The sequence below is a fragment of the Diachasmimorpha longicaudata genome, chromosome 6 (genome assembly GCF_034640455.1).
Source record: "Diachasmimorpha longicaudata isolate KC_UGA_2023 chromosome 6, iyDiaLong2, whole genome shotgun sequence".
NCBI lineage: Eukaryota > Metazoa > Arthropoda > Insecta > Hymenoptera > Braconidae > Diachasmimorpha > Diachasmimorpha longicaudata.
The window spans coordinates 1,084,049-1,109,035 of record NC_087230.1 but is presented as its reverse complement, the minus strand read 5'-3'; the positions used below and the strand labels follow the sequence as shown (position 1 = coordinate 1,109,035).

At 40.8% G+C, this 24,987-nt stretch overlaps 2 protein-coding genes across 2 annotated transcripts; both read right to left on the bottom strand.

Moving 5' to 3' along the window:
* Positions 1 to 12,242: 12,242 nt before the first annotated feature.
* LOC135163944 (uncharacterized) lies at positions 12,243 to 13,194 on the bottom strand. The gene is made up of 3 exons (XM_064123849.1): positions 13,159 to 13,194; positions 12,749 to 12,916; positions 12,243 to 12,557 (listed from the first exon to the last, which is right to left on the bottom strand). Exons 1-3 carry the CDS (start codon positions 13,192 to 13,194, stop codon positions 12,309 to 12,311), a joined length of 453 nt encoding a protein of 150 aa, XP_063979919.1. The 3' UTR covers positions 12,243 to 12,308.
* Positions 13,195 to 15,121: 1,927 nt separating this feature from the next.
* LOC135163943 (uncharacterized) lies at positions 15,122 to 16,395 on the bottom strand. The gene is made up of 3 exons (XM_064123848.1): positions 16,381 to 16,395; positions 15,618 to 16,272; positions 15,122 to 15,535 (listed from the first exon to the last, which is right to left on the bottom strand). Exons 1-3 carry the CDS (start codon positions 16,393 to 16,395, stop codon positions 15,495 to 15,497), a joined length of 711 nt encoding a protein of 236 aa, XP_063979918.1. The 3' UTR covers positions 15,122 to 15,494.
* Positions 16,396 to 24,987: the final 8,592 nt, after the last annotated feature.

The window sequence follows — 24,987 nt, the reverse complement described above, 5'->3', positions numbered from 1 at the left end:
TAGGTCCTACATTATAGGATTGGGTGCAGGAAGTGTCCCTGAACAAAAACATCATTGCTGCCTTGCTGTGGCAGAGTTATTGATATGTGGATGCCAGATTATCCAATGGTATAAGTTGAAAATTCTCTTAATTTCAGGGTTGCACTATTGGGCAGCTCTGGGCTTACACCATGGAGGGATTCTAACTGATTGGAATAAAACACATATCATCTCATAATCTGCAAACACCTCCGGTGGCAATATAGTTCCTGATCCTGAAGTATGCTTCAGGGGAAACAACCTCCTAAGCTAACTTCTCGTTAGTAGGAAAAACCGCGCCAAGTACGTTGGTCGCGGCGTTTTTTTTTGAATTTTTTTTTTCGACCAAATATCAGGCGTTTTTGGCATAAATCTTGTATTCAGAGTGGTGGCTTTGTAAATAAGGCAGTGTATTTATACAAGCTTGGCTTTTTTTTTATTTTTAGCATTTTTTGAAACCAGTGAAATTAACGAAACCGTGCATAACACAATGCATTGAAACGTGGACTTGGCCATTTTTTTCAAAAATTATTTTTGATTCTTATGAGATTTTTACTATTTTTCCAAATATATTTCAAGTTTTTTTACCTAAATGAATTTTCATATTAATGTTAAGAAGTTGCCAGCTAATTGTATTTTTTTGAGGCCATAAGAGAGCGGGAGTTATGATGAGTGAGTGGGTGCTGGGGGTAGGATTGAAGGATAAAGGGTTGTCCAAACCGGATTTCCATCTCGAAACCTAAGCACCTTCCCTTCTTAAGCTGTCCACACGTCGATTATTTTTTCATTTTTCAATTGTTTTCGTAGTCTAATTCTTGCCGCCGGTACATGCCCCTCTTGGTTAGCTGTACCGATGTCTTCCTGAACAGTTAGCATGTATCAACTATTTTCAATTTTTTCTGTAGACTATACGAGAGCTGGAGTGATGATAAGTGAGTGGATGTTGGGGGTGGGATTGAAGGGTTGTCCAAACGGGATTTCAATCTCGAAATCTAAGCACCTTCTCTTGTTCAGCTATTCACACGTGGAGTATTTTTTCATTTTTCAATTGTTTTCATAGGCTAATCGTTGGTGCCGGTACATGCCCCTGTTGGTTAGGTGTACTGATGTGTTCATGGATAGGTGGCATGTATCGGCTTTGTTTAATACTATATCAAATATATTTTTCAAGTTTTTTCACGTAAAGGAATTTTTATACTAATGTTAAGAAGTCTCTAGTGAATTGTATTGTTTTTTATGTTTTTATGAGAAATATATAGATGTATTTTGAATATTTTTACTTCTAACTTTTTATTCCCTATTCCTTACCCCGGTAGCTTATTCTAATTTTGACCGCAGATATTGGTATTCCTTGGGGTTTCTTTAAGTTAGGTATATTAACAAGATAACCTTTGAATAAATAAAAACGAAAAATAGAAAAGTATAAAAGAAAAAGACAATGGGAAAAAGCAACGTAAAAAAATTAGTTTAGACATTTTATAAGGTCCATTATTTATTTTTTATTGTCAAATTCATCACAAACTTCTTGTCTCCGGTGATCACCTACTTTTCTTATTTTACATAAACAGTCTTTTTCCCTATTGTCTACTTAATATTTCACATTTTCAAATACCTTCGTACGTTTAAGTTTTTCTGATAATTATATTTTAACATTAATAATGTTACGCTATATTATATTTTAACGAGACTCATATTTAACATGGACATAGATGATTTTATATTTAAGAATAATTAACAGACTTTTCTTTATATGATCTATCACAATATTCCTGAGGTACGAAATTCATTAACAATTATTTGTTTTACTTCATCAATTAAAAATACAGCTCTTTTATTTTTATTTTTCGGAAATTACTAACGCATATTTCCGTGTGAAATTTTAACTTAAAAAATCGTCGACGGACGCCGGTGGTTTTCCCCCCCTAAAAACATATGCAATAAATGGATCACATAGCTTAATGGGCTCCGAATATTGACGCGGATAACTTAATTAACGTTTTATATATTTAAAAGCTTACCAGGTCGTCGTTACTCTTCATAACTGCCAGAGGTGCGATGTTATTAAGATTGTTGTTGGCCAGATTGATACACTGCAAAAACAATAGACGATGCATTCACCAACACTTCACTGCACTGTACACTTTTATCTAGGGACAAAAAAAAATCACCAGCGTCTTACTAGCGAATGGCCAATCACGATTAGGTATTTCACTATAGTACACTACACTGCGCGCTGCCAACTGAGCGGCTCCAATGTAGCCGTTTAGTGATCGACATAATAAAAACTCGAGAAATGTGCATGTTAGCTCGTTGCTATGCGCATATTTTCCTTAATGTTCCATAAATAAAACCGATAATTGGTTCACTGGAAAGCTGATACGCGATTTATATTACGTAACTAAGGGCAGTTTTCACCTAAATAATCGCATAATGTTATTAAGTGAGAAAAAAGGATTGGAGGTAGTGGAAAGGGAAGTTGTGAGGTGTATAGATACTTGGTAGCGTTCGGCGATCTTTCGCGTATGAAACGTGTACTTGGCCGATACGCTACCGCGTATCTCGATGTAGGGACTAATTTTTTAGTCAATCAATCCTCTTGAAATGAAGTGTCACGTTCAAAGGACCATACTCGAATGGAATCATATCGCCCTGATTGCATCTCATATCTATTTCAATTGTGCGGAATGAATACCTTATCAACGGAATATAATGAGGAGTGGAAAACGTCGTACAGTGCATGGTCCCATAGGTATACGTAGAAGCGCTGAATGGTACCACTCGTAACAGAGATGATTGCACGTCACCTGTTACGGAGGGTACACAACGATCGCTGTAGATGAACAAATTCCCAGGCAAACATCTGGCCAAACTTGCTGGTAAAGATCCTTGACAATAGGGCCTGGCGTTTGTGAAGCTGTGTACATGTCCCTCAAACCCCTACGTATCGGCTACTTTATCGGAAAGGTCTAATGCATGAACTGAGCTAGTGCAGTTTCTGAAGTTGCAGTGTTTTACAATTTTCAGAAAACCTTGTTGAGACAAATATTCAAATCGGATTTGAGTACCCAAAGGCGGAAAGTTATGGAAGAACTCCACTAAATCTGTTATATCTTTGAAAACTGCACTCGGTCGAAAAAATGTTTCTGCTACGTTTGACTTGCTCTTATTGGGGTTTGAATTAGTAACGAAATTGATTAAAGCATCTTTTCGATTACCTATATGTAAAAAATTGCAAGGAAATTGTATTTCACTCCGACCCACTACCCATTCTCCTTCCAGTTCGTCTTGTTTTGGAAGCAGGGTGGTGAATTTCGATGATGTATTATCAGGATGATAGATCATGCTACTGTTGCTGGGGAGCACCATATAAAATTCATTTCTCTTCATTTTTTCCCAATTGCATGCAGTTCTGCAGCAGGTATCCAAGAATCAAACTTATCAGGATATCCTTCCCAATGAACAAGAATCTGCTTATTTTTTCCTTTTCCCTTCGAGCGTATGACACGTTCGACTATGAACTCGTCCTCGTCCGTTGGTTTATTGACAAGCGCCAATTCTGGTTCGTAGAAAAATCCCTCAATTGGTTCGTCAGCAAAATCCATCAACTCGTATATCGGCAATGATTGCTTGAAGAAAGCTTTCGTTAATATGAATATTTCTTTACTCCAATTAGTTTCATATCCTTTCTCAAAGATGCCTTTCGTTCGACTGACGCGTACATAGTCGCCAACTTTATATTTAAAGGATTCTTTACGTGAGTTCTCCGTCTTGAATCGACTTTGTATATTACGCCATACGTATGGTGCATTATCCATCGTCCCAGCCGCAGGCGCCATCTTTATTGAAGAATGTCGCGCGTTGTTGTAAGACTCGACAATTTGTTTCAGAACATCTGTATACTTATATGTCCGACTATGTGTAAAGTAACGCCACATACGTTCCGTCAATGTCCGATTGAAAGGCTCCACAACTGCAGCTTTTAAGTCAGGATTGCGCGCAACACGAAATTTTATGTTCTTATCAGAAAAAAATTTTTGGACACTGTTGGCCATAAATTCTTTTCCCTTGTCCGTTTGTATAGAAACAGGAACGCGCCCTCCATTTGTATCCATTATACGCTTGAAAGCTTCAAGAACCTGTGATGCTGATTTGTCTTTCAATGGCTCTACCGAGGCAAACTTACTCACGACATCAATAACTACAAGTAAATATGAAATCCCATCATTATATGTTTTTAATGATCTCAATTCAATTAGGTCAGCCTCCCACACATCATCAGTGTTGGTTACTGTATAACGAAGACGCGGAAATTTACGCTTAATGGGCCTATGAAGTGTATAAGTGTTCTGAGCATTAAGACAATTTTTTATTTCACTTTTAGGTATTTCTTTCTTATGTTTTGACAAAATATTTCGAGCCCCTGTGTATGCTTCAGGCTCTGGAAGGTTAAAATATGTGCTTGAGAGTTTTTCATTGTTCAAAACGAAAGCCATGATGTAACTTTTCGGTTTTCGGGGTGTAGGAAGGACTTAGCCGTGGTTTTTTTAAGTTTTTACGGGGGCGGTGCACAGGAGGAGTGAGTGGCCTATAGCTTTTCCTTCTTCTACCTTCGTCTACAGAACTCTCGTCCTCTGAAATTTCACGTTCTTTTCGATTCCTAATGTCTGGCAATGCTGGTGGCGGCTGATGAAACTTGGGATTACCCAAAAACTCCCGAGGGGTGTTCAGGCTTTGGAGAGACACAGCAAAATGTTCCCATCCTTTAGCTGAATATGTTTTCCGTGCTCTGACAAGATCTTGTATGAGATCGACAATATTAACACCAGGAAAGGTTTGTCCGTCCAAAGTCACTTGTCCTTTTGAATTCCATTTGAGTCTGTTAGCAGTGTCGATGGCGTCAATGTATTCTAGTACACCAGCAGCTTTTCGCTGATATACTTTAGGTACAGTAGCAACAATAGCTTTTGTGTCGTATCGTTCGGTAGTTTCAGTTTCGACGGGGGTGCCCGTTTCTAATACCGGCGTTTTACTCTATTCTGTATAAAAGAAACATCGCCTCAGAACGTCGTTATACAGCTTCCATTTTTCATGATCGTCTCTAGGGCTTTTCGAATTCAAAATTTCCAATAGCTGGGTATCTAATCTACTTGTAACAGTGCCTGGAGTTTGGGCTGATGGCTGAATTTCTTTAGCCAATTCACTTAAAGCATGGTGAGCATCAACATGTGAAGAATTTTTTGTTTTTGCCGCTCTACACTGTCCTCTGGTACCAGAATCATTTTACGTGCATGTTCCGTCCTTATACAATGGCTGAGATCAGTGCGCTTATCAGAGGACCCAGTAGCATCGGTAAAATTGAACCACCTTTTTAATTAATGATTTTTTTCTTGCTACTTAAACTTTGTGTTTTATCGGCGAGTTTTCTCAATAGTTTTTTATGTTTTCACAGTTTTGATTTCTCGGAATTTTTCAAAGGAAAATTTCCGTGTAACAAATTTAAAGCACACACGCAAATGCAGCGAATTAAATCTTTATTAGCGTGTTGTATTATTACTCGTCGTAGTCTGGGTGGTGCGTAGATGAGAGCGTGTAATAAGGCTGTATTCTTTTCTCCTAGCGACTTGCGAACAGAGCCGCTTTCAGAACGACTTCTCGTTGCCATCACACATGAACGACTGGTTCACTCCGTGATGCCGCTCCTCCTTTTATATTGCGATCCTTCCGCGGAATATAAACATAATGATGGGGATCACTGGGGAATACATTGGTACGAAACCTACAATTTTTAGGAGTCGATTGTTTCAAATCTAACAACAAATAGCCATGAGCTGCCGAAGTTACGTCCAAATAGGCTTCTTGCAGAAATTATGGATCTTATGGATATATTTGACGAGCCAAATGGGCAATTTGTGCACGATCTCTGGGATTTTTAAATACGACGATGTAATTTGTATTCAATGAAATGTCTCTCTCTCCTTTCTCTTGGTGGAATAAATTTTGAGATAGAAACATTACACTGAGATTTTTATGATGGCTTCCTTTTGTAAATAAATCAACTATTGCACCATTCGAAGATTCCCTCATCAAATCGTCCACGACAACCAATTTTGCCTTATTATCATAAAACTCTCCAGATCTTGGTAGGCCTTCACGAAATTCGACAAACGTATTATCATAATCCGAATATCCGTTCTGCCACTCAGCGTAATAAACGATCACTTTTTCAATTTGTGTATCGCACATTTGCTTAATTTCCTTCAAAAACCTTTTAACAAAAAATATTTTTCCAGTACCCGTCGGACCACAAATCATTGTAGTAAAGGGATGTTTCCACCTCGTGTCCATATTGCCTTCTGATTCATTATGCCTAAAATCTCATCATTTTATACAATTTTACGATATCAGAAAATATGGATTTGAAAATGCTAGAGGGGGCGTGACGTAATGCACCTGTATTGGGATCAAGTGGGCTTACCTATGGCTAGGGCAAGGACAATGCGCGCAGGCGGGGGCAGGTAAAAAAGGTGAAGAAGTGCAGTAGCCCCCCTGTGGCGCCAATAGTTAAATCCCCGACTTTTCCCAATATAGACCGAATTTTCTCGCACTAGCTACAGTCGTCTAATGGCCATTCATAATGTCGGACCCAAACGATTTAGCGGGGCCCAGTGACCCTTCCGAAGAAAATACTGCACCTCCACAGGGAGATTTTGATTGGATAAATAATTTTGATCTTGAGTTATTCGGTGATTTTGCCATTGAAAATAATTTTGATCGAGATTTATTCGAAAATTTCAATTCTGAGCTCTTTGATATTCAATGTGGTGGTGGTGAAAATGTGGTGAGTGACCCTAAGGCTTTGGAAGCTGTTGAAGACTTTAATCGAGATTTGCTAGATCAACAGAATCGTAAGTATCTAGCTTCATACCGTTTATAATACCGAGAAAAAATTTTAGGCATATTTTTTTATTGCAAAATACTAAACTCAATTTCAGATCCACAAAATGGCCGCGAAGAAGAGAGTGAAAATCTATTACCGGCCTTAAGGACAATACGACGATCACGCCAGAGACTTCCACGTTTCAAACTCGACCCACATGTGATGGAGTTTGCAATCAACCCTTTACCTGAAAGTCGTGACGCTGCCGACTGGGTTGAAGAAGCTTTTCGTGATGTGTATAATAAAATTATTGAGACTGGAGGACGTGGTATGAATCGAATGTGCCTTACATTCAATTTTGCAAATATGCAAAGAGACAATGCCTGGATAAGTCCACGTGCGTTCAAAGGATATGAGTTTCAAAATCTATGGAATCTTGTCAGCTCTATCGCGCTGAGCGCAAACGGTTTCTGATGTGCCGATACGTTTTGGATCAAACTTCACGTGGCTGAAACTCCGCTAGGTTCATCTTTTCTTGAAAATGACATGAAAAGAGGGCTTATTAGAAAATGTATCTTTCATATTTCGAATGAAGATGGCTTGTGCCTAGCCCGATCACTTGTTGTGGCCAAAGCACATGCAGAAAAATTGAAAACCAGAGCAGATAAGGGCAAGATCCATGAGGTATGTCAGGCCATCCGGCAATGCCCGGCAAGAATGCAACGTGAGGAGGCGAAAAGACTAACTCAAAGGGCAGCAGTCATTGCTCCTGACGAGGGCTGTGGTCTACAGGAAGTTGCTCAATATCAGCGATACTTGGCTCAAGAAGGATGCCTTATCAAGGTTTATTCGCTCATGAGAGACCGAAAAGATCGCCCTATACTCTACGATGGTACACCTGAATTAATTAGCAGAAAGATGGCCGTCCGATTTACCTTACCGATTGTGTATTATCCAGAAGAGAACCACGATGAGCCAATCCAAAATTTACCTTCATTCTTTGGCGTGAAATATTATTGCGAGCATTGTAACAAACCTTACACTACGCAAGGACATGTTTGTGAGAAGACTTGTGATAGGTGTTTGAAGAATCGTCCGTGTGACTCTACGATTGTTGATAAAATAGTGTGTGATGATTGTAATGGAGAGTTTCACGGCCAATTGTGCTTGGATCAACATAAGAAGCCAGGATCTTTCAGCGGAAATAACCCCACCGTCTGTGGGTACATAAAATTGTGTGGACAATGTAATACGAAAATTGATCATCGCAAAACTCAGAATCATGTGTGTCATAAATATTATTGCAACGTATGTCAAAAGGACGAAGATATTTCTCATCTCTGCTATATGCCCACCTTAAAGAGCAAGAAAAAATTTACTTTGAAACACGTGGCGTTTGTTTTCTACGACTTTGAAACCAGACAGGATGAGCTTCTGCAAGGAACTACTGACGTCAACGTATACGTTCCTAATCTTTGCGTTGCACAAACTGTGTGTGATCGTTGTGCAGATATGAACAACGATGACAATGTGAACGCTAACGATAATGACGGAAATCCATGTGGCGTTTGTAAACATCGGGTGTTTAATTGAGGAACGTGATTTTTGGGTGGTCGGGCGTCGGAAAATTGGGATTAATGTCGTGAGGATGAGTGAATAACACTAAAGCACTAGGATGTAAAACCTTCGCGATTTATTGTCATCTGTTGTAAATGCAATACAAAAATGTATAGAATTGTTGATTTTCACCCGTGTGAAATCGTTGATTGTTGAATTGCAAAAAGTACGTTGAGCGTCGTTGAGAAAAGCAAATATCAAAAATAGGTTGACTGACACGTTGGATATACGGTGAGTAACTGACTTGAGGGGGGTCCCAAGTCCGTTACCGAGGCGGATGACCAGTGACCCGATGAACTCCGGAAGTGTCCGAAATTCATCGATCACTTTTCGTTAAGGTGGGGGGCGTTTTTTCACGTCAACTTTAAACATCGGGAAATTGTTTTCGATGGTGAGGATCCTGTGCGAGGATTTGTTGATTACATCACGTCGATGGGTGAGACGTATAAAAAAGTAGTTTGTATTGCACATAACGCGAAAGGCTATGATTCACAATTCGTTTTGAGAGACGTCATGAAACGCATTAACAACCAAATTAAAGCAATAATTAATGGAACAAACATTATCTTGATGGATTTTGGGGATAATAAATTTATAGATAGTTTAAACTATTTTCACATGGCTCTTGCAAGTTTACCGAAAGCTTTTGGATTGGGGAATATAGCGAAAGGCTATTTTCCACATTTTTTCAATACAAAAGACAATCAAAACTACGTAGGGTCTATACCTGATAGAAAATATTACGGTGCTGACACTATGGGTGTACAAGATCGTGAATAATTCTTATCGTGGTCGTGGACCGCGTCGAAGAAAATTATGAATTTTATTTTCGTAAAGAAATTCTTCATTATTGCAGGCTTGATGTTACAATTTTGAGACGAGCCTGTGTTGAATTTCGCAAACTCATTATGAATGCTGGAAATGTCTGTTCTTCTACAGAATGTGTAACGATTGCGTCTACATGCATGCGTATTTTTCAAACAAATTTCTTAAATGACAAGCAGATAGGCATTATACCTCAGGGAAGCTATCGGTTAGGGAAAGTGCAGTCGAAAATCGCAATTGAATGGCTCTTGTGCCGCGAACATTGCGAGAATCATCGAATAATACATGCCGGACGAACTTGTGAGCACAGAACAACATCAGGCCTGCGTCTAGATGGTTTTTGGGGGGATACCGTGAATAATAATAAGAAATATGCCTATCAGTTCCACGGATGTTATTGGCACGGATGCCCACGGTGTTTCAAATTCAATAGAGATAAAGAGTTAAGTCACAAGGATACACTAGAGAGTCGATATGAGAGAATAGGGGCGAATGCACGCAAATTGCGACACTCGGGTTATGAAGTCGTTGAAATGTGGGAATACGATTTTATTCGTCAAAAAAAGACAGATCGTGCGTTGGCGAATTTTGTAGAAAACGTTGATCAGCAGATGTTTATAGCCCTGGACCCACGCGATGCATTTTTCGGGGGACGAACAGGAAATACCGTAACACATTATGATGTAAAAGATACTGAAAAAATTCGCTATGTTGACGTTTGTTCGTTATACCCATACGTTTTAAAGACAGGGATTTTCCCGATTGGGCATCTCACTGTCCATGTGGGACGTGATTGCCAGCTTATATGCCCTAATAACAACATTTCGCGGATAGAAGGTCTCGTGAAATGTCGCGTTTTACCCCCTCGTCAATTATTTCACCCTGTTTTACCAGTAAAAGCCTATGGAAAGTTACTGTTCCCTCTCTGTCGATCATGCTGCGATGATCTTGTACAGGACAATTGCCCTCATGATGATCCTGCTGATCGCGAATTTTTGGGAACTTGGGTCACTCCAGAACTTCGTAAAGCCGTACAAATGGGGTATAAAATATTAGAAACAGGTGGATTATTTGCCGAAAACATTGACACTTTTTTGAAAATAAAACAAGAGGCATCGGATTGGCCTGCTGAGTGTGTAGATGATGAATCAAAGAATAGATATATTGCTGAATATGAGGCGCGAGAAGGTATAGAACTTGACAAAGATCAAATTCAAAAGAATGCCGGATTATGAGCAGTAGCAAAACTTTGATTAAACTGTCTCTGGGGTAAATTTGGGTAGAGGGAAAACTTGACAAAAAAAGCTATTATTCGAACACACGAGGAATTTGCAAATATACTATTTAATCCTGAAATTGAAGTAACAGGACTTATTCCTGTCGATAACGACACTCTCTTCATGTCCTGGAAACATTTAAACGAAGCCGCGGAAATGTCCACTAAGGCTAATGTCGTTATTGCGGCTTATACAACCGCTCACGCGCGTCTAAAGTTCCATTCTTATCTAGAAAAACAACAAGAACGTGTTTTATATTATGATACAGATTCGGTAATTTACGTCAGCGATGGATCAAATGAATTACCGCTAGGGAATTTTCTAGGGGATTTGATCGACGAGGTAGAGGGCTACGGAGAAGGAAGTTTCATTACTTCTTTTGTCTCTGGGGGGCCTAAATTTTACATTTATCGCGTAAAAAAACCGGACGGCAGTATCGCGGAAGTTAGTAAAATAAAAGGGGTTAGACTGAATTATGAATCGCGTAAACAAATTCATTACGACTCGATTTGCGCGCTCGTTGTCGATAAAGCAGATCCCTACCAGATCGACTATCATGGTATTCGTCGGACAGTGTATCATGACGTCATCACGAAACCTGACAGTAAGATCGTATGTGCGACAGGCCCAAAACGGCGGCTTGATGGTTTTGCGACTCTGTCCTATGGTTTTAAAAAACCACGATTTAACCGCTGCTAGTTGGCGCGCACTGTATATTGAAAAATGAGGTATTTTATCAACTTAGATTGATTGTAGTAGTTTTGTATAATATTGTTATGCACTAAAAACGTTTATAGGTCTTCAATATTTAATAATTAATTAAACAATTTAATGAGTAGGGCCTACTCGCCACTCGATTAATATTTGTTTGTAGCCTCGAATAGTTACTATCACTGGATACGGAATCGTTTGTTGATAATTAATATCCAAATTCCATATTTTTAAGTTTATTTGTTCACTAGGTATTCATTATTTTAAAAATGAGCCCTACAGTGTTTACATTTGCGCAGAGCCTCTTGGTGTCAGGAGACGGCCCTACGTTTTTACCGACACTGTGGAATTCTGGGAATCTACGTTTTTGGGAGGGGTTGCCGATTCTCAGGGGGGCGCCACCGTCAGCTTTGACTGGCGGGATTTTAGCCGTTTGTATTTCGAAGTGAAAAACGAAGTTTCAAAACCCCGCTGCCCGCGAAAATGAAAATTAGCTGTAAGAAAAATGTATGTTATATAAAGAAAAATAAATAAATAAATAAATAAAAATTAGAAAGTCTCCCGTTCAATTTTTCCCCGCCCAATTCCTATTTAATAATAATTTAAAAATAAAAGAACTAAACATTAAAAAAAAAAAGGAACACAAATATTTATTTTTTAGAAAATTATTTATTAAAAAAAACTTAAAACTAAACTACATTTTTTTCTTAATATTTAAACTTAAAACTAAGGGGAAGGAATTGTGTGAAGGAAAAAAAAGGAACACAAATATTTATTTTAAAATTTATTTATTTAAAAAAAAACTTAAAACTGAAATACAAATTTTTTTTTTGTTTTTCCTGTCCATTTTATAATTTGAAACTAAGGGAAAGAAGATACGGGAATGGAATAAATAAATAAAAAAGAAAATATTTTATTAAAAATTCTGTTTTTATTTTTAGAAAATCTTACAACTACGATACATTTTTTTTTTTAAATTCAATTTAATTGAGGGGGTTGGTGCGAAGGGGGATCTCAGTCCCACTGATCCAGGTCCCAATTCTCCTGTGTGTTGTCGGGTTGGGGGGCTCCTCCCCGAAGTGGATCCTTAGCGCCCAGGCATCCTCAATCTCGTACAGGGTGAGCACCTGCTCACCCTCGGCGTCCAGCTCCCGCGCCTCGCGCCTCAGAGCGCGGATCCAGTGGGCTCTCGGGGTGTCCGGGCCGACACCTCCCTCCCAACGGGCTCCGGCCTGTAACAAAAGGAAAATAAAAACACATTAATATTATATAAATAAATAGGAAAATGAGGAAAGGAGGGGATATTTTAGTAGAGGACTGATGGGAATGACAGCAAGGGGTTAAAGGGGGCTGAAGAGAGAGAGAGAGAGAGAGAGAGAGAGAGAGAGAGAGAGAGAGAGAGACAGAGAGAGACAAAGCTTACCATGTAGGCCTCATCCCCCATATCCGCCAACCATTTGGCGGCCCTGCCCTGGAGATCCTGGATGGCGAAAATATTTTCACCATCCAGGGTTTCACCCTCCGCATCCTCCCAGCGCAGCCGCTCGTTGGCTGCCCTGAGGTATTCCCTCTCCCTCCTGGTGGCCTGCATCTGGAAAATAAAGAACAAACAAATTAAAAAATTAAACCAACAAAACCACGAAAACGAAAAAAATCAAAAAACTAAAACAAACAAAATGAATTTAAAAACTGAAAACTGAAACAAGCGAAAAAATCAAAAAACTAAAACAACCAAAAATGAAAGAAAAAATGAAAAAAAATTCGTTGTTTTAAAAAAACGCGAAACGTATACCCCGCGAAGGGAAGATCACTTATCACTTATCATATTTAGACGGTCCTGTCCGGAGGTGCAATCAGCCTCTCGGCCATTTTACACCCTGCCCTCGGGCAGCCGTCTAGTCGCTGGTATCGAGTATCTGTGCCCTACGAGCTAACTCATAGAGCCCCTTGATCCCGTCCCTGTCGACACGTATATCTATGCAAGTAGACCCGAAGACATTCCATCTGGCTTCATCGAGTCCGCTGCATCTTGTGCATAGGTGAAGAGGATCCTCCTCTGTCAGCCCGCATCTTTTGCATAGGGGGTCAGTCCCCTTGCCTATCCTTGATAAGTACAGAGCCAGGGGCCAGTGTCCAGTGATAAGCCCCACTATAGTACGGAGCTTAACCCTGTTTAGGCCCAACAGGGTCTCTGCCATCTTCCTGGTGGGTTCTCCTAGGAGGGATTTCGTGTGCCTGGCACCCGTCTCCGAGTCCCATCTCTCCACGATCCTCCTATCCGCACGTTCCTTGACCAGGTCCTTCACAAAATCGGTGTGCACGCCTACGTGCTCCACCTCCCCCTGAAAGCCCCTGCAACTACCGTTCTTTGCTAGCTCATCGGCTTTTTCGTTGCCTTTGATGCCAGCGTGGCCCGGAATCCAGTCCACCTCGAGCCGATTATTTACGGCAATTTCCTCCATCAGCTCGACGCATTCACTCACCAGCTTAGAACAACACTCATACCTGAGTATTGCCCTCAGCGCGCGCTTGCTATCTGAGTAGATGAAGATCTTTTTGCCCTTGTCCCCTCTCTCCAGGATCATCCTGGCGCAGGCTCTTAGGGCGGCTAGCTCAGTCTGGAGCACGGTTGCGTGTGAGTCCAGCCCAATGGTCCTCGCTATTGCGGGCCCCTCTGACCAGACCCCCGCACCTGCCCGTCCGCTAACCCGTGATCCGTCCGTATACCAGACTAGTCCACGGGGCGGCACCCAGTCCGCATCCTTTCCTGACGGGGTTTCCCCCCATCCAAGATTGACCGAGAACTTTCTGCGAAAGTGCCATCGGGGTCTGCAGGCGTCAGCACCGCGTGACAGTAGCCCTTCCAGCTCTCCGTCCGCGCGGAGGACACTAGCATGCCCATTCCTAGCTCCTTTCCATGTTCCCTGTAGGCGCAATCTTGCGGCCGCTCTTGTCGCCTCTTCCCTTATAATTAGGTGTGGAGGTTGCATAAAGAGCAGGGCCTCCAACGCTGAGCTGGGGGTCGTTCTGAGGGCCCCTTTATGCCCAGCATCGCAAGCCTGCCTATTTTGTCCACCGCTTTCCTGTGGCAGGCCTTGTTCAAGGCTGTCCACCACACTGCGGCTGCGTATGTTAGCTGTGGGGTCATAATGGCCGTGTAGATCCATTTGACCATCCTCGGCCTTAGACCCCATGTGCTTCCAAACATTCGCCTGCATGCCCAGTATGTCATAGTGACCCTGCTAGTCTGCATGGCGATATGCTTTTTCCAGCTGAGCTTCTTGTCGAGCCAAATACCTAGGTATTTGACCTCACTCGAGAATTCCAGCATTGTGTTATAAATGGAGGGAGCTTTAACAGCACCCCTCCTGCGAAGGGAAGATATGAAAATAATATAAAAACGCTCGAAAAAACATTTAAAAAAAAGAACCCGCAGACGCGAAAATACAGAAAATTAAAAACCGCGAGAAAAACGCCACACACCAAAAACCGCGAAACACCACTAAAAACATGCAAAAAATAAAGAAAAAACAACTTACCACTAAACCAAAGTGCTCCTGGCACGCTCCTGCACATGTCACTTTCACCATGGATAATTTTTTTTTTAATAAAAAACGAAAAACACAAAAATAACACTAAAACTTGACGAACACTGGAGTCCTCCGGATGACGATTGTGAAAGAGGGCGAGTAGTGGAACCTCACGGTTTATATAACTTTTGCCCCACTATTCGCCCTCAACCCTCAAACCCGTAAGTGAGAGGGAGATGAGGGTAAGGATATATGTAGGAAAGACGAGGAAAAAGTCAAAATTCTTCTCTAAACCCTCTAAACAACGAGAAAGAAAGAGACAGTAAACGAAAGGCTACAGGACGCCGACGAAGAAGAAGCGAGAGAAATTTCTCCTAGCTTCTACGAGAAAAAAAAAGGGCTGGGGACAGGAGAGGGAATATTGGGTCTTGCCTAGCAATAAAAGAAAAAAGTCAAGACTCGCCGTTAATGCAATAAAATTTATGACCTTTATTTCAGCTATCCAAAAAAATACAAAAATGTTTCATAAATTTTTAAGCCGAACGGTTACTGAGTGATAACGGGATACAATCAAGACTCTGGAGGGCCAATGCTTCATCATCATCATCACCGCTTTGATCCAATTGCATCGCAATTCGATCAAGCTCTTTTTGGGATTTCCTCGATAGTTTTTCGCGGTTCTGAAATGAAAAAAAAAAATACAAGATTAGCTCAGGTCAATCTAATCTAAAAATTCGTATGATTGTTTGATTAAATATTTACTTGTAGGGATTGAGGCCGGGGAATTCAATGGTCCATGTTGTGCATCTTCACCCTCGCGTTCCAGGATTAAATTGATAACTAATGGAGTGCTGGGAATGATCTCGATCGATGAATCCAATTCCATGATGACCTCAGGGATGATATCCTTCGATGTGTGGTCCTTGGATCGATTTGTTTCGGATTCGCGAGCTCTAAATTGTCTTTGTTTTTCCTTAGCTAGTTCGCGGCGTTTTTCGCGAGCGATAAAGTCGGCCTTCTTTTTTTCCGCGAGTTTTAAACGTTTTTCGCGAGCCTGTATTTTTTTCAGTTCCTTTTTCTTATCAATATAGTTCACATGATTGAACACATGAAGATCTTGTTCTAGCATATTAATCCACAACTTTTTTTCCTCTGTGCTCACTTGCACGATTTCACTTGTTTTTTTATTATTGACTTTCAGGATTTTAGAGTCACTTTGAGTGCTACCGGGTGATTTATGGCCCAATCGTCTGGTTGAGTTTTTCATCTTCTTTTCAACCGTTTGGAGGCCAGAGTCAATATTTGTGACAGGACCTGTCTTGGAAATCTTATGTCGTTGGAGTTTCACTTTTTTCACTATTTTTTCAATTGATTTTTTCTCATCACTGTTATATTTCACTACACGATCACTAATTATCTTAATTCCATTGTTATTCGCATTGTTTCCACAATATTAAGATTTTTTAGGTTTAAAACTTCCAGGCTGATAACCTGATTGATAACTGGATTTTGAAGATGAGTTCACTTGACTTGATGTCATTTTGACGTAAAAAACGTAAATGCAGTAAAATGATATCACTGGGCTCGTTGATGCATCCCTGGTTTAGAGGAGGGGCTAAGTTTTCCACACTTGTTTTGAAAATTTGACCTTGGTGGGGGGTGCTTTGAATACCTGATGAGGAAGGATGCTCGAGTTTTCCTTTTTTTCGCCCCCCACTTGTTTTGCTTTTGTTGGCTATTGAAAGGAAAGGTCAATGATTGGTCCATTTCCCTTCTTGTAGACCAATGTCTCCTCCCCCGCAGGGAGATAATATTCTTCCTGACACACCCTAAAAAAGTGGCACCAATAGAGTTTTTCCCCCACGTCTGCTTTGCATAATCTTGTGTCTTCTGTGCAGTCGAAAAAACCATGTGACTTCGACATTTTATATAATAAAACATCACTATTATGCACAATTGCTTTAGTAACCACAGCCAAAGTTTTTGCATTTTTCGCATATTTCCATTCATTTAATAAATTCGCGAGTGCAATGCTTCTCAGTGATGGAGGATTATATTTCATTTGAAAATTTGATTCGATTTCTCTATTAGATTCTGCCGGTTCTTCATTGTAACATACTTTAAATGTCGTACACATGTCTATGCTCTCATCTTGAGAGTGTAATTTATCCCTGCGATATCTGATATGGATTTTATTCCATGTCTCACCAAGAAATTTGTATTTACATACGCAAGAAGGATCAATAAGGAAATCTTCCACTTCGCATTCTAATCCTGACCCTATCGCGATTTTCCGCGCTTTTGCTGGAATGCACATGTCATCACTATCTTCACTGTCTAGGTAATCATCATCTGTATATTTATCAACACATACGCGTACTCTTTTCTGGCGAAATTGAGGCTTTTGTCGTCCCTTATACGACTTGCGATCCACGAGATATTTTTTAAGGGACTCTAAAGCATAACTTTCAAAGTTTTTAGACATTTTTACTATTGCAATGCCTTTTAACGAATGACAACAAATGCGTCACTCGATGTAACAACAAAAACGGTATAGGAAGGCTGCATGGTAAGAGTGGGGGTACCGCGCAACATACAAAAACCGTGAAAGTGGGGCGCATGTGTGATGCCGCCGCCGCAGAACTCCCTGCGCTGGGGGATAATGTGTGACGGCTATCGGTCTGTGATGTATATAGTGGGGGATTCTGTTTCCTCCCCTCTCATACGTAGCGCTATAAAACGCGGGTGCTCGCGGTGGATTTTATTCAGTCGTCCTGATTTCGGCCATTTATTTTTTCAACATGGAAAGTACCAAACAAAAGGGATTCAGTGATGCTGAACAGCATGTGGTATTGTCCCAAGTTATATCTTTAAATAGATCAGAGACAAAGCAAATTCGTGTCGGCTTAAAAGTTACGTGTTTCGGTCAATTCGTCCCGGTTGTACAATTTATGGGTGTACGCCCGAAACGCGCCATATTGCCAATGACCAGAGAAGAATAGACACTTTTTTTCGACGATTTGGATGCCGTAACCAACTACTTTGACCCTGAGAAGTTTCACCCAAAGATCAACCACAATGTACCTGCAAAGGAATTTGGGGCCATAAACGTGAAATTCCACCGTAGTTTTGAAAATCCCTGCGTGACCTTTGCTCGCAATGATGATGCAAATCAGACTCCCATAATGATGATGGGGCAGAGCATCATTACATTGAAAAATAAGGCTGCATGGATTAATCATTGGCTGGATTTTTTGGAGACATTGCCTCACAAGGAATATAAGGAATCGCTTGTACGATCAATTACAGGCATTGCTATGAATTATATGGAAGATAATAGAATGCCTGCCACGGAGGATCTTTATCATCGCATACGCGAAAATTTCGAGAAAATGTATCTCATGGCTCGCGAAGATCTCTGACGTACAATACCCCACGAAAATCTCGGATATTTGTACCAATTATTTGGAGAATTATTCCATAATTGTTTAAACTATTTGGATAAATTCGCGGGAGGGGCTTACAGAATGCCCTCATATTGAAAAAACCATACACATGTGATTTTATGTAAATGATTTGTCAAATGTATCCTACGATTTTTATGAAATATAAAAAAAGATTAAATGGAAAGGCTGTGTTTAATTATTTATGAAAAAAAACCCTCAACATCTTTTTAAGTATAAGAAAAACAAGACGTAAGGCAAAAAACATTTGTGATGTTTAAATAAAAAAACTTTTGAAAGGAAAAAACATGCAACAAAAGAAAGGGAGAAAAACTTAGCCAAAAAAAAGGAGACATCGTTGAGAATTTTTCGAACGGTCTTCCATAGAAAGGGAAAATTTATTACCCTAAAAACCTGTAAAAAAAAGCATCCATCTAGTGCGCCATCCATGCCAGGGCATTGCGCAATCCTGCATCTAAAAAAAAAACTCGTTGCACTCCGGGAGTGCAGGCAGAAGTGAAAACTTGAACTTGTGGCGGGTTGGGCACTTTTCCGATCGTCGATTCACGTCCCTAGTGAAATTCTCTACTAATTTGAGTATATTTTCGATTTTTCGGGTTTTCCTACTTTTCTGGTTTTTCCATAATTTTTAGCGATTTTCCGACTTTTGTATTAACCCTTTAGATTTGTTTTTTTTTTACATAATACCATAGCAGCAACACAATTCAAATGGAATATTTAAATAAATATTTAAATAAATAAAGCTTGCGTTTAATATACATTTATAAACTAAATATAAAAAAAACTCTCAATCTCGTCTGTCACGAGGACACGAACGAATGCCCATGCAAAGAATGCGTATACAGTGATGCCAGACGGGGGCAAAAATCCCACGCGTGGGGGTTTCATGCGCAACTCCCTCGCACAACTACTGCTGCGGAATGGGGCAGTGGGAGACGCGTGGGTCCCGCATCTGGCATTACTGTAAAATCTCATCTGTCGTGAGTCCACGAGAAAATGCTCACCCACAAAAGTGCCCAACGCGCCATAAGAAGTTTTCACTTCAAAAATAATGTGCAGTTTCCCTTAACACATGAAGGACATTCCATTGCATAACAATGGGATGGTTTTAAGTGTTTTGGGACCTGCTCGCATTCCTTCACCACCCACTTCCTGTCGAACAATGACATTTTTTGGGGACCCTCACCCCAGGGGGTCCCAGAGCGACGACGTCCTCCTCAAAGGACAATGGGGAAAACGTGTTCGGACCCGTCTGGAAAAAGGGGGGAAGGGGGACGATTCCTGGAATAACTTCGCCAATCGTGCCCACTTACTACTAACCTAGCTTTCCAGAGATTACGAATCTCTGCTTTTATATCTTCGACGCCCTCGATCGGGCGGCCGTTGTTATCAACACGCGCATTCGCGGGGTCGATATCTACAGTACCTATTCTAACCGGAATACCTTTCTTTGCTTGGTAGCCCGCTGCTCTTTCCCTCAATAAAAGGTCCACAGGAAGAACTCCCGCCGCTGCGCACAGTCCTTCGTGTGAAGCCGTCTTGTACGCGCCGGTCACTGTTAGCAGCGCGCTCCTCTGTGCGGTGCGGAGCTTCCGCCAGTCATACGCTGTGCACCGTTCCACCCACCCTTGGGCCGCGTACGACGCGACTGCCTGAAAAACGCCCTGGAAGACTATTTTAACCGATCGGTATGGGAGTCCCCAATGCTTGTGCATTAGGGCCAATAGCCGAGTGAAAAGGACCCTAGCTTTTTCTTGAATATATTCTGTATGGGTCCGGACCGTCATGTTCCTATTGAAATGTACCCCGAGGTACCTCACGCTCTCCTTGAATTTAGTCTTCTGCCCGGCAAGCCTAATTTCGGGTGGGCGGCTGTCTAATGCCGGTTTCACTCGATGTCGATGCTTTCGCACCCTCTCCCATCTAAACTGTGCCAGCGGCGCTTTCCTCTGCAAATTGCATGCCAGGACTATTGCCTCTGTCTTGCTCTTCGAGAGTTCGAGCTTCGCCGATGCACACCACGAAGAGGTGTGGTGTGGTGTGGTGTGGTCAATGACAGCTTGTCCTAACCTCTCTAATTCCCGACGCGAGTCTGCCGACACGACCGCGATGCGGTCGTCCGCGTACGCGACTTCGATTGCGCCGAAGTTCTGCTCGATGCTCTTGAGGAGGGCATCGAACATGAGATTCCAGCAAGCGGGGCCGAGGACTGATCCTTGCGGACAGCCGCGGGTGACCAGCTTGGAAACCTCTTGGTCGCTCGAGGCGATCTTGACAGTCCGATTGTCGAAGTAGCTGGTATATAAGGCACATCTCTGGGAGATGGACCAGCGATTTCAGATGAATGTATTACTGCCGAAGGTACATAAGGCACATCTCTGGTAGACGGAATTCCTGCCAGTCGGCAGGTCCTCGACAACACACTCGCGCCAGCCCACCGTTAGGCAACGACCCAAACAAATCGATCGTTGCCATGGGCCTAACTCACGTTTTTTTGGTGATGGGGCGCTACTGCCTGGACAGCTCCCAGTTATCCTGCGTAGGATAATCGCCCCCATCTATCACGGGGGACTGGAATGCGAATAATTCGATCGATCGGGCAAATTACCCGGTCATTCGTTTCCGGATTGTTTGATCTGCAATACGTGTTTGCAAGTGTGCCGCTCGGATTTATCCATCGAACTTTCTCGACCGCTCAATTATTCTTATTACTAATTGTTGTACGCGGAACCGCTCACCAGTATTCTGTTGTTCGTTAACATTGTGACGTGACGAGTTTTTTTGACAATAAAAAATAAAAAAGTGACTTGTAGAAAGAATGTGCTGAGTGTGGGTTTTTTTGCTCCTGGACGGCACACCCCCCGCCCGCCACGATTCCCACCGGTCCAGGTTCCTCATTGAACAACTATAGTATATAGAAGCACTATAACAATTTTTTTGTTAATTCCATTAACACTTTAGATTTGTTTTTTTTAACACAATACCATAGCAGCAACACAAGTTAAATTCAATATTTAAATAAATAAATTTTCCGTTTAATATCGAGATACGCGGTAGCGTATCGGCCAAGTACACGTATCATACGCGAAAGATCGCCGAACGTTACCAAGTATCTATACACCTCACAACTTCCCGTTCCACTATTTCCAGTGCCTTTTTCTTACTTAATCAAATTACGCGATAATTGAGGTGAAAACTGCCCTTACTTACGTAATATAAATCGCGTATCCGCTTTCCAGTGAACCAATTATCGGTTTTATTTTTAGAATATTAACGAAAATATGCGCATAACAACCAGCCATCACGCACATTTCTCGAGTTTTTATTATGTCCATCACTAACGAGCCACATTGGAGCCGCTCAGTTGGCAGCGCGCAGTGTAGTGTATTGTAGTGAAATACCTAATCGTGTTTGGCCATCCGCTAGTAAGACGGTGGCGATTGTTGTTTGACCCTAGATAAAAGTGTACAGTGCAGTGAAGTGTTGGTGAATGCAGCCTGCCTCGTTTTTTCAGTGTATCAACATGGCCGACAACGATCTCAACATCCCAGTTCTGACAGTTATAGACAATAACGACGATCTGGTAAGCTTGCAAATATATTAATCGTCAATTTCATAATTATTAAGTTATCCGCGTCAATATTCGGAGTAGATTGCGCCATGTGGTTTATTAATTGCATATGTTTTTAGGGGGGAAAACCACCGCCGTCCGTCCGCGATGTTTCAGGTTCAAATTTCACAGGGAAATGCGCGTTAGTAATTTGCGGAAAATAAAAATAAAATAGCTGTCTTTTTAATTGATCAAATAAAACAAATAATTGTTAACCTTAATTCAACTGTATAGTGTGAATTTCAGTGTGGAATCGTGTATAAATAATGAATCAGGATATTCATCAAACAAAATAATTTATCATAAAGGATATTTTCATGACAATACTTTTCATTATTAAAATTCAATAATGACGTTAAGATAGAGCACAGGTAAAGTGTTAAAGCAAACTTTAATTTCTTCAATTCAGAGCATCCTGAGGCAGCCTCCGCCACCGTCTCCGCCCTCACTGCCAGCTTCCTCACCACGACAGTTTCTGAAAAACCCCATCAGATGAGAGCTACTATTCACTGTAGATATAGGTCCTACATTATAGGATTAGGTTCAGGAAGTGTCCCTGGACAAAAATATCATTGCTGCCTTACTGTGCCAGACTTATTGATGTGTGGATGCCAGATTATCGAATGGTTTAAGTTCAAAATTCCCTCAATCCCAGGGTTGCACTATTGTGGAGCTCTGGGTTTACGCCATGGAGGAATTATAACTGATTGGAATAAATCATATATTATCTCATAATCTGCAAACACCTCCTGTGGCAATATAGTGCCTGATCCTGAAGTATGCTTCAGAAGACAGAACCTGCTAAGCTAAATCCACGTTAGTAGGAAAAACCGCGCCAAGTACGTTGGTCGCGGCGTTTTTTTTTGAACATTTTTTTTTCGACCAAATATCAAACTTTTTTGGCGTAAACGTTGTATTCAGAATTGTGGCTTTGTAAATAAGGCAGTGTATTTATACACGCTTGGATTTTTTTTATTTTTAGCATTTTTTGAAACGAGTGAAATTAACGAAACCGTGCAAAACACAATGCATTGAACCGTGGACTTGGCCATTTCTTTCAAAAATTATTTTTGATTTTTATGAGATTCAGTCATAAAATAAATATAAAAAACTCTCAATCTTGTCTGTCGCGCGGGCACGAACGAATGCCCATGCAAAGACTGCGTATAGCATGCAGCGCTCTCGCATACCTATACACTCTGAGTATACATATAGGTATGTAATCTCATCTGTCGCGAGAGCACGAACGAATGCTCATGCAAAGAGCGCGTATAGTATACACATATTATAAGAATACACGCGGAGTATATCTGTGTAAAATCTCATCAGTCGCGAGTACGGTTGAAAATGCGAATCCACAAAAGCGCCCAACGCGCTATAAGACGTTTTCACTTCAAAAAATTTGAACCATCCGCTGGCTGTACTCCGCAAACCCGCAGACGATCATCTCACCAAATTGCATGACAACAAAAATGATCATAGAACTACCGATCTATGTGGAACTTCAAGACATACAGCATCTACTGAATCCTACTTCCATGACATAATCTATGCTTGCGATGGCTTTGAAATTTTCAAAATAATTATGAATTTAAAAGGGTAAGCGATGAATGGTTTACCGTTAGTGAATGAAAGAAGACATCGAATGAAATGGGTATGTGGCCTATACTGTAAAGTCCCACCTAAGGAAAATGTATTACCGGATTATCAAAAGTTTCTTGGAGATTTAGCAGTGCAAAAATTATGTACCATTCCAGAATTTTTGAAATTTTGCTTTGTCAAACATTCACCAGATAAGTTAGGGCATCCGCACCATTGTTATATAGAGCAAAATCCGTATAAATCGTTATTATCTGCGGTGCAAATGTTAGCATCTCACTTCTCAACCGTAAAGAACGTCAAAAGACTTTTCTATAAACTGAACAAGACATTTGGAAAAATGACAATTTTACATGACGCGTTAAAGTCGATGAATTTGCTAAATTGAAAGTAATATCAAATGACATGGAAAAATCAGGACAGTCCTTCGAATCCTGTAAAATGAGAATTGATGATTTGGACGAAGATAAGAAACAGATCAAGTATAACGACGCTTTTATACCTTTGAACCAACGGGTTACAGCTGAATGTCCTTGCATATGGATCTTTATGGCTCTGAAATGGTTACGATGTAATAATCCAGTATATGCCGGAATCAAACTACCTGAATCATCCAAAAATTTAATGAAATACTTTACTCATAACGATGTTGAATATCAGATCGATTCAGCAGAGAGCGGTACAGAAGACTATGATGAGGTCAACTGTGAGGCCGTGCATAGTGAAAATGCTGAGGAAGATTATGATAAAGATACAGATCTGATTACTACACCTAATGAGATAGCAGTAGAAAAAAAACATCAACGGCAAGTGAACCACTACCTCAAATAGCCTACATGCGAACATCACAATCTATCAAAAACGAAAGTGAAAAGCAAAATGAGAACAGGAAATTCTATCACCCTCTGTTATAGCTGACAATCCTCCCAAAGCATCTCCCATGATAACTCTAATTTTGGATACTACGTCACGGTTTGAACAATATACGATTTATCCTTTGCATGATAGAAGAGTGAATGAAACGGCATGTAATCTGTATTAAATGAAGAAAGTGCGAGACGTCCCATTGAATTACAACATGCAAAAATTAGATTTACTTCATTTTCCTGATTTATATCCATATGGAGAGAATGGGCAATGGGAGGAGCGCAATGAGCCTATAATGGATCAAGAGTACATCAAAATGCGGCTCTGCTCAGGAATACCACGTTTTCGGTTGAATCAACAGCATCTGTTTTATTTATTGAATAACACTAATATAAGACGAATCAACAGTGGAATTTATCACACACTGCATGTAACGAATCCACGTCAGAAATATACAGCCGGAAGGTACTTGGATGGAATACACAAGGGAGACAGAAGGAAATATGAACACAATTTTCGAGCTTCGTAATTCAGAACAATATTGGCGAAAAGCTCGGAATTATTTGAAGTGCATGGCTATACACTATGGGCC